The sequence below is a fragment of the Dunckerocampus dactyliophorus genome, chromosome 6 (genome assembly GCF_027744805.1).
Source record: "Dunckerocampus dactyliophorus isolate RoL2022-P2 chromosome 6, RoL_Ddac_1.1, whole genome shotgun sequence".
In the NCBI taxonomy this organism is placed as follows: domain Eukaryota; kingdom Metazoa; phylum Chordata; class Actinopteri; order Syngnathiformes; family Syngnathidae; genus Dunckerocampus; species Dunckerocampus dactyliophorus.
The window spans coordinates 19,936,170-19,948,896 of record NC_072824.1 but is presented as its reverse complement, the minus strand read 5'-3'; the positions used below and the strand labels follow the sequence as shown (position 1 = coordinate 19,948,896).

At 40.7% G+C, this 12,727-nt stretch overlaps 1 protein-coding gene across 5 annotated transcripts in view; it reads right to left on the bottom strand.

Moving 5' to 3' along the window:
- The window catches only part of LOC129182231 (RNA binding protein fox-1 homolog 2-like), a 48,034-nt gene extending 35,348 nt beyond the window's left edge, over positions 1–12,686 (bottom strand). For 2 of the 5 annotated variants that reach the window (XR_008570597.1, XM_054778062.1), the window contains exon 1: positions 11,689–12,684. Coding sequence is in view for 3 of the 5 variants with exons in the window: in XM_054778062.1 (XP_054634037.1) it covers positions 11,689–11,940 (252 nt within the window). In the remaining 2 variants the exon portion in view is untranslated. Of the gene's footprint in view, positions 1–11,688 lie in introns of all 5 variants that reach the window. The other 3 variants (XR_008570598.1, XM_054778063.1, XM_054778061.1) reach the window with 3 other exon arrangements.
- Between the last annotated feature and the right edge of the window lie 41 nt (positions 12,687–12,727).

Here is a 12,727-nt window from a genome sequence, read left to right as displayed (position 1 = left end):
GCATTTTTAGGCTTCAACAATGCTTGAAAATGGTGAAATTTGTATTCAATCTTATAAATTTTTCCACCCAGCAGCACTGATTGTCTGCTTACAATGAATGACGAATGAGGCATGGATTTCCAAAAAAGATGTCAAATGTCTCTTAAATCATAAATACTGTAGGCACTGTAGTCCATTGGTGTGAAATGATACTTTCAGGCCCTTTGATCAGCAAAGTCTGAATCACGGCAACGGGACTCTTGTTTGTTGAAGACATTTCAACTTTTGTCCAAAAGGCTTCAGTAGTTCTAAAATTTTAGGTGTGGAGTTTCCCTGTTTATGTCTCTGGTGGGTGCGTCTCCTGGGAGTGGTCACAATAAGGATGTTGTTATTGTGGCCCAGCCGGCCTCCCTGCTGAAAAAAACAGCGTAGACCAGCATGGAAATTATGCTGGTCTATGCTGGTCAGTGCTGGTCTATGCTGGTTTAGCTGGTGGACATTGCTGGTCTATGCTGGTGGACCATGCTGATCACCAGCACCAGCACGAAAACACAACATATGCTGGTCATGCTGGTTACTGGTCTATGCTGGTTAGTGGCCGCTCTTTCCGTTGAATGAGAATTTTTGGGGGAGAGATATCAGGCCACTGTTGCAAGCCGACGACAGGTGATGGCACAAACCTCCTCCTTTGTTTAGGAAGGGCCTTTTTAGTTTGACATACTGTAAATGGCTTCTTTTTCACCTATCCTGTCATTCCGACTAAAGATATCAGAACATCAATAAAACATCACACACATAAGAGAACCCATTAATGCTTAAAATATATTTCTAAAAGCGTTAGAAACCTTGCATCGGCAATGACTTCTGCACCGATTGATCATAGAAAGCAGCTGAGAAAATAGCATTACCAATTGCAACGCACGCGCTACCACTCACACCTAGAGGAAGCAGAAGTGACACTTCCAAAGTAAAAGGTTTCCAAATAACGTGCATAAACATGGACAATTCTTAATAGGTAGAGCCAATCCAATCCGTGTTGGTTAAAATTAATTTGTGGTGTGTTCGCTACAACTGAATATATGAGAAACATGGCAATATATATACACATCATTATACAGAGCTGACTGACTATGCACCACTACAATTATTGATTTTGCTTACAGGTCAGATTCTTTATTGATTCCCCAATTGATTGGGGATCACTTTTCTGCTGAGTCTAACCATGTGGCACTAATGATAGTCTACCCTAACATAGGATATTTACATTCTACATACATGCTCTTACATTCTAAGAGCATCCTGCTCCTTTGGCACCTAGGAACATGCCTGCATCCATGAGAGGAATCAGTGGTGGGGAAGCAACACCTATGGATTGTTTGGAAGGGTTTTTGATTCCCATTGCCAGTGTACAGACATTCAACCTGGAAATTGTTTACGTAGAGGGGAATATTGGATGGGATTCAATCAATTCTCCCTAAAACATTAGGAAGTCATCTATTCACCATCAACAGAATTTCTGACTTTTATGTTAATGTAGTCCATTAGATAGGCAGGCATTATGACAACACTTTGAAGTAAAAACAGATTTTCTTTATATCGTTCTCCCTCATCTCTCTCATCTTTCCTTCAGGAACCAATGTCCCTTCGCCTGTTTTGCCCCTGGGGAAAACACTTTGCTCTGTGCGCATCGAAGCTCGAGTTGGGCTGATTAGTACTGTAGCCATCTCATTCTGAGCCCCTGGGGGGCCATTTCACTAAAAGTGAGCATGACTTTCCCAATGCAGGGGCTTCAACTGGTGGAACAGGAAGCGTTTTGCGAGTGAAAAAAAACAGCAAGATAATCTTACAGCCAAAAACATACTTAGTGATATAGCTTTGGAAGGTAGAAGCTCTGAATAATGAATCACTTTTTAGAGGGTTGAATAACATGAATAAAGCATAAACCAAAGCAAAAGCAACAGAAGATCAAAAATAAGACGAGACATCCACAGACAACCCAAGATGGAAATACAGCAGGAAATAGATGGAGAAAAGACAATGACTCATACATGAGTGGAGTCATGTGCTTGATTTCCTGGAGGAATGAAGAGAAGAAGATAGAGATAGTGTGTATCACAGTCACTGTCAATAACAGGACATACTGTAGAAAAGAAAGCAACATTGTATTTAATGCAGTCATGCTAATGCAAAGCAGTGCAGCACTGTACATACTACTGTATACTATATGATGTATATTGTGTGTTTACTATTAGTGGAGCTAAGATATTTAAGGATATTACTGTAATGTCCCGAATTTAAGACAATGCTTAATATGAGACAACTTCTCATTTTCAAAACCTGTGTTTGGTAAAATATTTTTGGAGACAAAACCACATGTTCAATATCATCATGTAGATTGTAATAAAAAACACACTTGATGTCTCTGCTTCACTGATCACCATTATCCTAAAATTTGCATCATCACTCCTCCTGTTTCATAATTTTTCCAAACTTTCAGTCACTGGAGTGCGAGAGTTACAGGAAGAAAAGCTCTGACTACCTTTGGGAGACATTATTTGGCGGCACCTAATGGTTTGCATGTTGTAACTCTCTACACTCTGAATATAAGATGAAATATCAGAGTTTTTCTAAGGGGAAAATGCTATAATAAATACAAAAAAAAAAACCATAACACTTGAGTTTTCCAAACTTCTTTTACAACTTCTCAAACTTTTTACAGATGCGTACCTGTTGAGATATTTCACTTGAAGTCACAATCCTGCAGGCTGAAAAAAAAACTTTTTATCTTAATTAACTTGAACTATTGAACATAATTAATTGGTTAATTCATTTTTTAGTAATCCCGAGTCACTTCACTTTTTTTTGTCCACTCACCATGGCTACGGTTTAAGTCTGCATATTAATTTAACACCAAATGGAAAGTTTAACGATCATGATAAAGCAGTATCTGAAACACAAAAATAAATAATAATAAAAGACACTTCCTCATTGTCACTAGACCAGAGAGAGATGCGTTCAGGGACACTCCGAGCATTAAAACAACATCTTTACTATGCATGTATGTGTGGTCTAACACAGAAAGACAAAGAAAAACAGTAAGTGGATATTTTTATCACTCACAAGAGTAACTCAGTTTCAGTGAGTACATTTTTTTTTTGACTAGATGTATTCTAAGCTAACAATACTGCTACATTTTGTTCTGGAGAAAGCACAAAAGAGCTAATCAAGAAGTCACAGACGAATTGACTATACTAAAAAGATGGTTTCATAAAAACGGACTATCCCCAAACCTAAGTAAAACGATAAAACACTGACTATTAAAGAGTATGTGAACGTCCCTCTTTTTTTACTTTCCAGACAGTGCAGACAGTGGCACCATGGGTAAGGTAGTGAAAAGCTACTTAAAAGCTACTTAAACCATCAAAAGGTTGTCTCAGATTGACTCTGACTACTTGCAAGTCATGTTACCAGCTTGTATGTTTTAAATACTTAAAAGGTTTAAATACTTTGGAAGTAACTGGAGGGGAGGATTCAAACGCTTAGCGGGCCACATGTGGCCATCGGGCCGTAGTTTGCCCACCACTGGAGTAGATGCTAATATGACCTGAAAATCTCACATTAAAAATATACAACAAATTATACAATCCTGTCACTCAGGATTCAGGTGGTTGAGTGTAGTGTCTAAATTGGACCTATATCCTTTCTGGTGGTATCTTGGTACTGCTGGACGCTGCTCTCTTTTGAGAACTATAATTCACTGTTCTGACAGTCATCCTACATCACTGCTAAGCTGGCCACACCACACATTCGACAGAGAAAAAGCCAATCCATCCACAAAGCACTTATGTGCTAAGCTTCCAAACAGCCACCTCATGTTTATTTTCCTGCGATGTATTTCACATGCTTCTGACTTTCCACAGAAAACACACACACACACTTTTTCAAGATGTTGGAAGAATCTGAAGTGGATTTTGGAAGCTGCTGAAAGTAAAATTGTTTATATGCAAACAAATACTTCTGCCAAAACATTAGAATTAATGGACATGACTCAAGTAAAACGGCTGATACTGATACACTGTATTGGGACTACTGTTATACCCTAATTTGAGTTTAGCAAAAACAAAGAAAAAGAGAGAGAATTTATTCTATGTAAACATGTACAGAAATCAGCTGCAAACAACCATAAGCACTAACAAGAAGTTAAGACACTGTACAACAGGGGTGTTCAAGCTACGGCCCGCGGGCCAAATGTGGACCACCATCCATTTTTAACTGGCCCGCATCAAAGCGTAAAAATATAATTGACAATAGCCCGCGCATAATGTACTTAGAGTAACTGTTTCATACTTCTTAGTTTAAACACTATGTGGAGCCACTGTCTTGAACAAGGCCGAGTCTCCACAAGGAAAACGATCACAGAATAAAAATTGTTCAGGTTAACTTTAAATGGCGGAACAAAAGTGTCGCAAGACTGCAAGCGAGAGCTATGAATGGATATGCTTCCTTGAGGCTGAATTAGTGGACGACATTACTTCCCTTCCATCGGGGGATGGCTCAAGACAGGAGAAGGTGTGTCACACGCACACTCCTCAGAACAGACGTCGCAGAACTGCCATAGCCAAAATTCTTGCCCTCTTCCTTCTTAATCTCCATCGCAAAATAATTTGTTTGGTCAAATGTTGACACTGGTTGCACAAAATCCTTAAAATTGCCACAAATCGAGGCATGTTTACTTTTGTAAACACATGGGAACGTTGTGTTTTGTATGCACACATGTGCACACATGCAAGCCTATCTATGCCAGCGTGCGTGATCGCTCACATTTCAATATCATTCCACTTTCTGGCATTGGCCGCATCTAGCTAGCTCGGAGCTACAACTTCACGGTATACATCAATCATCTATTATCATCACAACTTGCTTTTTTAAAGTGTCACTTAACAATCTTGCTCTCTTGTTATCAGAATATTTATGGCTTGTCTTCAAAACACTAGTTGTGTGTCAAAGTGCACCTGAAACACGTAGTGTGTACAGTTTTAGACAGTAACGCTATCACAGGGGTCTCCAACAGGTAGCACGTAAACTAGCAGTAGCTCACCAGCTGATGTTGAGTAGTTCTCCAAAGAATATTTGCTTCACCTCTTAGTATTTTTTTTTGTGTGTGTTCTATTCAAACATGACACCTGTATTTAATGATAAATGAGCACACTGAGCGGAGATGTGCTTTGTAAATAAAGTGCTATTTAAAGTGCTTTCAGCAACTTTGCCATAAAATTAACAGGTTTGCAATGTCCTCTAGTGTTCTCTATGTTCGGCTAGTTTTTGAAAAAAGTGAAATAATAAATAAGTCATTAAAAAATTGCTATTTGTCTTTTTTTTTTGTTTTTTTAATTGCAGATGCAGCAGCAGCATGACACATCGGCGGCAGTCCGCCGTCCCATGCAGCCCACCACAACAGCTTCAAAAAATCCTTGGGAAAACCAGGCTCAGGCTGCTGATTCAGTCTCAGCTAAGTCGTGGCCTAAAAACTGTCTCATAGCATGACTATTTTTTCTTGCCGTTGATTTCACGCTATTGCATTGGCTAAATGAGACTATGGGGTGAGCCATGTACACTGATGTTCCAGTCAAGTCATTTGCCCTCAGAGTTGTCAACCCAGGAGAAACTTTATTAGGCTAGAGAGCGACAGAGGGAGAGAGAGACAGCCCCTCAATTCCTACACAGAGTGACAACAAAACATGGGATGCTCAGCAACACGCTGGATGGATATTGAAACAGACAACCTCATCTCAGCATTGGCTGGTAGCAAACATGGGGAGATGCAGCTTGGTGTTATAAGTATCCATAAGGATATGGAAACTATTTCCTGATATGCTATAACAAAACGGACTGAAGAAGGATAATCAACAACAACCGAATGCTTTTCACCTGTCCTGCTTAGCTGAGGAGTTCTGTTAATTTATGAATGTATTGCTGAATCGATGTAGCATCGCCACCCATGCAAGCACAATGACATCAGCCCTCTACAACTAATGAGCCCAACAGGAATGGGGAATGTTCCCATTATTGCAGAGGGCAAAATACTGTAGATAGCTCTTTACTGTAACCACATCCCATTGTCTTGGCTTCACAACGGGTCAAAGTTCAACTCCTGACTCGATGCTGCCAATAAAGCGAGGGAGAGAAAGAATCATCGTGTGCTTGGGTATTTTCCACTTACTGATTTCCTATATGTTTAGGTTTACAGAAGCGCACATTATTGCTACTCCTCCGTCTTTAACTGCTTCAACTGCAAAAGAAGGCCTGCATGATTCTGCCATGTGAATCCCAATTTTTTGCTTAGAATTAAGATTGTGAGACTTTGGCACGATTTTGTCCAAACATGTGCACACACACACCATATGCTTACATTCACATTTTGCATTCAAACTTTTTAACAATTATCATTATCATTATTATTCTTCGCCTCCCCATTGTGTTGTTCTGCTTTAAACTAGGGGTGTCCAGATACAACTTTCTCACTTCCGATCAGGCTTGGGCATCATTTGAATTTGAACGATTTCTGTTCCGATTCCTCGCTTTGATTCTGGTTCCTAACGATTGTGGATTCCAATGCTTTTAAAAGACAGGATCATAAAAAAATGAGAGCACTTACCAGAGTTATTTTTCAATGAAATGTCTGAACTTCTCAATTAACTGTTTAATGGTACAAACTTTTTATCAACTTTACTACGATTTTTTTACAGGGCTATTTTCAACCAGCATATAAATATCCAAACATTCAACTTGAATATACATGTTATAAAGTTTCTTTCCACAGGAGTACACTTTCACAAAAGATGTTCACTTTTGAATAGTACACTTTGTTTGCTGCCTCAATGTTGATATAAGCTATTTATGACACCCTTATTTTGGTAATACAAGTGAGAAGGATAGAGCCCAAAGTGCTCTTATTTTGAAGGCCGAAAGGGTGTTGTGTGAGTTGATAAGGTCCCTTGACTGTTGCTATATGAGACGGACTGTGCAAATGATAAACTTGCCTAGCCGTAGCTCCCGTCCTTTATTTACACCGAACTTCCACAACTGCCACGCTAGCATCCTGAAACCCTCAGTTACACTGGCATGCGACAGACATTCATTTATTGACTTCCCTGATTCTGACTGCTTAGAGGAAGTCCGACGTAGCACATCAAAGACGAGGTATTCATTATTTCTACACCATGCAGAACATTAATGATGGTGATAGTGCACCGTCCATTGCATGATATTAGTGTTGCAAATGTTGCACTGAGCCGACCTCTCTTTTTTATTAAGTTAAACGTTTTAGCAGTTTCTTCTTCGGTTGGTGAAGTTGTCATTGAAATAAAAACATTTCAACGATCCCAAGGGAATCTGAATGTTAGTTCCCATTGATGCTTGCGACTCGATGCCCAACCCTACTTCCGATCCAATTCCGATATTTCATCCTTGAATATCGGCCGATATCGATCCAATATCAGCACAGGGGCCTATTGCACATAACTAGGAAAAGGGATTAATCCGTGATAACTTGGTTATCCTGGCACAATTTATCCGAGATCCAGTTGCACAAAAGTGGGCTAGTGGAAAGTGAAATATGTTGTGACATAAGTTACCATGGAGATTTAGTCTGTGGAGTTAGCCTGCTCCAAACCAGGCTAAGGTCCATGATCTATTTCATCTCATCCCTTACCGCAATCAGTAGTCACCATAAATGGAAACCAATGATTAATCCACTGCCCACTAAATATTGTTATGTTGTTGTTATCAACTACACCCACTGTCATTATTTCAAAAATTGTCATCATTCATTTCTATCATTGAACATAAAGGGATTTAGATGATGTTGCAATCATTCGGTTATTATATCATTTACACATACTATTTATATAAAATACACATCTCATATAAATATGAATACACACCTACAAGATAAAAGAGTTATACAGTCTGATAGTTATATTTGCACAATTTCACTCACATCTGTACCTACAATTTCAATGGATTCATAATCACAGTGCGATTACATTTTCGGAGATGTTAATTGTGTTGGTTGTGGATGTGTACTATAGTACCCAGAAGCTTCAGCACTCGAGGGGAAACCGGAAGTATACACGCTGTTGAAGCTACGAGCGAGTAAAGGTGGTATGCTAATAAAGCAAAGAATTCATAGGTATTACTGTACACTGCTGTTCTTGATTTGTTAAACAAGCAACAAACATAACATTAACTAATTATTTAGATTGTAATTATGATGGTTTCAGCGGAGCAGTGAGTGTGTCTTTGTGCACTACTTAGACACAAAGTATTGCAGATGGTCTCTGCAATACTTTGCCACGCTGTCTATCTTTGTTTTATGACTGTGGCAGTGTTGCCTTTCCATTTTATTTGCTTTTTTGCGTCATTGAGGATTTCCTCTTCCATTGGGGGAATGTACGCCGCTCTCGTTGCCATGGTGAATCATGACCCTGTGATCAACAAGCGGGGTTTATTTAAGGAAGTCTCGTATGCGCACTTATCCAGGATTGGTTTCACTGTTCTTTTAATTGCAGTGTGTCTGTTAGTAAGGAAGGCTACACAAAAATACTGCACTTAACTAACTTCCACAAATTAGCAAGAGGGGATTTTTCTGTTGCTTCTGGAAGTGACGTCGGCGTAGGGACGGCTCTCATCTTAGCAGACTTCGTTCAAAACATGTTGCCGTAAGTTTTTTGGGGGGTTTTTTCCCCCCAAAAGGCAAAGATTTACAATACAATGAATGAAGCAAGGACAATTGCTACCCGCCGTGGCTGCCGAGGCAAGTGCATTGTTGTAAGCGGACACATGTTGTGAGCAGCCTCAAGCGCAGCTGTGGATGTCAGGAGAACCACACAGTATAGTGCGGAGTGAGCTACCCGCCGTGGCAGAGGACGGTGCTTTGTAAGCAGCCCCAGGTGGAGCTGTGGAGTCCAGGAGAACCAGATTATGCAGCGGCGTAAGCCACCTGCCATGGCCGGGCGAGGTGCTTTGTAAGCGGACACATGCTGTGAGCAGCGCTGGGTAGAGCTATGGATGTGAGGAGAACGAAGCAAGTGTTAATTTCTTTGTATGTGATATGGACCACCCGTCGTGTTCATTTCACTGAAGACTGCACCTTTACAAGTATGGTATAGACACATTTTGGAAGCTAGGAAGCTAGCAACAGGACGAAAGGAGGAGAAAGGTGTCAAAGTTGCCACAGAACAGAACACAGTTAGTCATGTCTTACATATTGTATGTACGGCCTTCTCTATATAGTAAAAACACATATAACAGCAAATAGTATAAAAGTTGTAAAACAAAACTAGACTATGGAGTAAATAAAAGCAAAATTCACACTATTCCAAAGCGAAATAAAGTGACTTCTGTGTGGGATGCGTTGAGACTTCTTGTTATTAGCAGTTAAGAGTAAGAGTGACTTTTACTTAATTTAGACAAACACAGTTTAGTTTAAATTCAACAATTAACATCAGTTCGCTTTTTTTTTTTTTTTTTTTTTTAATAATAGGGTTGTGACACATGTATTCGCAATTAGATTTGGTTCGGTACAGAAGAATACCCATTTCCAACACAGTACACATTAAAGCAAAAGGGACAGGAAGTACAACTGCTTCGCCAAACAGAAACAAGACACTGGAGACACTCTTCCACCGTTAGCCTTCATTTCCTTCACTTTGCCTTTTCCCGGTAAATGGACAAAGACAAGAAGAAAGCGGTGTTCCGTCATTGTTCAGTAAAGATCGGGCGGGAAAGGTGCTACAAGTAATACTGCACTTCAGCCAATACAGAACTTTAATTGACTAAAAATAGAATAATTCAGATAGTTAAAACGGTAACAGTTGCACTTGTCTGCATCGTTGCACTTTTCTAAAAACACACCGTAAGGGTGTCCAAAATGCAGTCCGGGGGCCATTTCAGCCCGCACATTGTTTATTATCGGGCCTCTGTATATTCTAAAAGTAAAACAATGTCATTTTTAATTATATATTAGTTATTGCACAAATTTGCTTTGTCACTGATAACACAAAACCAAGATGTCAATGTTTTGCTCAACATTAGATACGTTTAAGCATATTTAATTCAGAAAATGTAGCAAAGTAACCCCCCACATTGTTTTTTTTTTTTTTTTTGTAGGCTATGTCCACAGTATATTTCCATTTGAGAATTTTATTTATAGGAAAATTACCTGCTAGCAAATCAGTTACGCTGTTTACACAGAAGCTAAGCAGTTTTATGTTTTACATTGTTCCGTCACTGTACCAAAAATTAACCAAACTGAGATGCGGGCCAAACCATGATTATGGCGTACAATTACACCCCTAGTTAATAATGTTAAAATGTTGTTTAATATCGACTGTACAATGAATAAAGGCTTTACGTTGGTGACGTTTTCACCTTGGAACAGATTATTTCTATTTCCAATGGGAAATACACATGAACACACACTGATGGGGGCCAATGAAAGCAGTGGAAAACTGTACATGTCCATTTGACGATCCTTTTAAACTTCAACTCTACAAACTGCCAACTCGTATGACTTTTGAAGAAGCAATTTTTCAATTTTACATAGTATAGTACTAATGCTCTGCCTTAGATAAGGATATCAGGGATCAGTGTTTATAATGCCCCCTTCAGTATGAGGCTTGATCCCATTACCCGCAAACAAAGCCTCTTTACTGCCAGTGATAGGGAAAATCTCTTCCTGCACCGACAGAGAGAGAGAGAGAGAGAGAGAGAGAGAGAGAGAGAGAGAGAGAGAGAGAGAGAGAGAGAGAGAGAGAGAGAGAGAGAGAGAGAGAGAGAGCGATGGCCCACTCCCCCTCTTTCATTTCTGCACTGTCCAACAAGCTCACGTTCAATACATTTTAGAGGCTGCAGCTATTGATCTGTGCTTCTCTTCTATCCCACACACATCTCCTTTAAGTGCATTTAAAACTAGCTGTCAGCACTCACTGGCAGCATGACTGCATAGAACACCAACCATTTAGTTTTCCAAACAGACCACTTCACCTCTATTACAGCTGCCTCCAATGGCAGGGAAATAGCTCTCTCTTCACACAGGCCACTTCAACATACATAATATACCATAATGATGTGCAGAGCATCCTCTCCCTCTACTGCACTTCTCTATCAAATGCATATTTCAGCATTTGAGAATACAAAGCCACCAAAACATGACATTAGAAAAAATAGGTCAATGACATTTAACTGATGAGCAACAGTGTAGCAATAGTGTTGGTCAAAGCATGTTTAGGAGAATCAAGGGTACTGGAGTGACCCCCTCCTCCTTTTTGTGTAACTCAAATACCAACCCTCAAGCGCTCCTCCCCCTCAAAGATCACACAAGCAAACATTTGACATGCAGATACAGATGTTACATACATGTCCATGCCAAATGGATTCTTTTTGTTGAATTACGTTGAGACTGTTTACATTCCCTTGCAATATTATAAAGCAATGCTAATTGGAAACCAATTTAATGGAAAAGGACAGCTGGATTTGGTTTATACAGCAGTGGCAAAAAGGGTTCTGAGCTGGGACTACCACCTGAACCTTTGCAATATCCCAAATGTGTATTTTGAGGCGTTCCCAGCATACTTGTGGGAGCTAATATATTCATCACAAACAAAAAGCAACATTTTTGTTTACATCATTTTGGTGTACATCCCTTACCTGTCCAACCTCGCCGATAGTTCCCGAGCCGTCCATGCGAGGACGTTTGCACTCAGCTCCGACAGATTCGACCAGCGCCACCGCCGTCTGCCCATCAGGCTCCGGGTCTCCTCGCTTCATTCCCCGGACAGTTGCAGGAGCGCCCCCCGCGTTTGGGTGCACCCCGACCAGGGTGTCCAGCTCTCTATCCCGCTCCATGAGTCCGCGGGACACGGGCAGCATGATGGATGCAACGTCGGTCGACATTAACATTTAAAAAACCGGTCTTATTTCTTCTTCTTTAAGCTAACCGGAGGGGGCCTTGCTTGCTTCTAGGCTTTATGCTTGGAGTAAGTGCGGTTAAAATAACCCAGGCCTTTGTGTGAGCCCCTTTCCAACACTATGGACTAATGCGACTCCCCAACAATATACATGTGACTTTGTATGGGTAAAATGATCAAATACGTCCCCTTCTTGCTATTTACGGTGCCTCTGAAAGCGGCCTATGCTATTCCTCACCATAACAAACCAATTAAATAGGCACCGTTGACGATAAATGGCTGCCGACCGCCCAAATGTCCTTAAGGAATATGCTTTTTTCGTTTCTACTGTGATGGCCGCTTGTTTTCGAGCCACAACATCCTACCGCAACCTCAAGACGAAAAAAACCCTCAACATGTCGCCTCTGTTTTCCTCAATAGCAAGCGGAGATTCACGCCAAGTGGAGCCGGTCAGGAGCTCTGTCTTCCCCACATGTTAGTCCGCAAGTGTGTCCCCCAAACACACACGGAAGAACGCCTGACGATGGACGCGGGTTTTCTTCCTCTGCTCCTGCCTCGGTCAAGAGTGTGCTCTGTCTCCCGGTGTGTTCTAGCTGCGTGTGTTGAGAGGAAAAGGAAGCCGACCTCCCCTCCCTCTTGGTGGAGTCTTTCCCCTCTTCCTGTCTTCCGCTCTCGTTTTGAAAGCAAAGCCACGCAGTCCGCAAGTGTGCGCAATGTGCCGCAGTGCCTCCATACATTTGTGCAGGGGAAAGGAGGGGGTCGAACCTAATGGTCCAAAA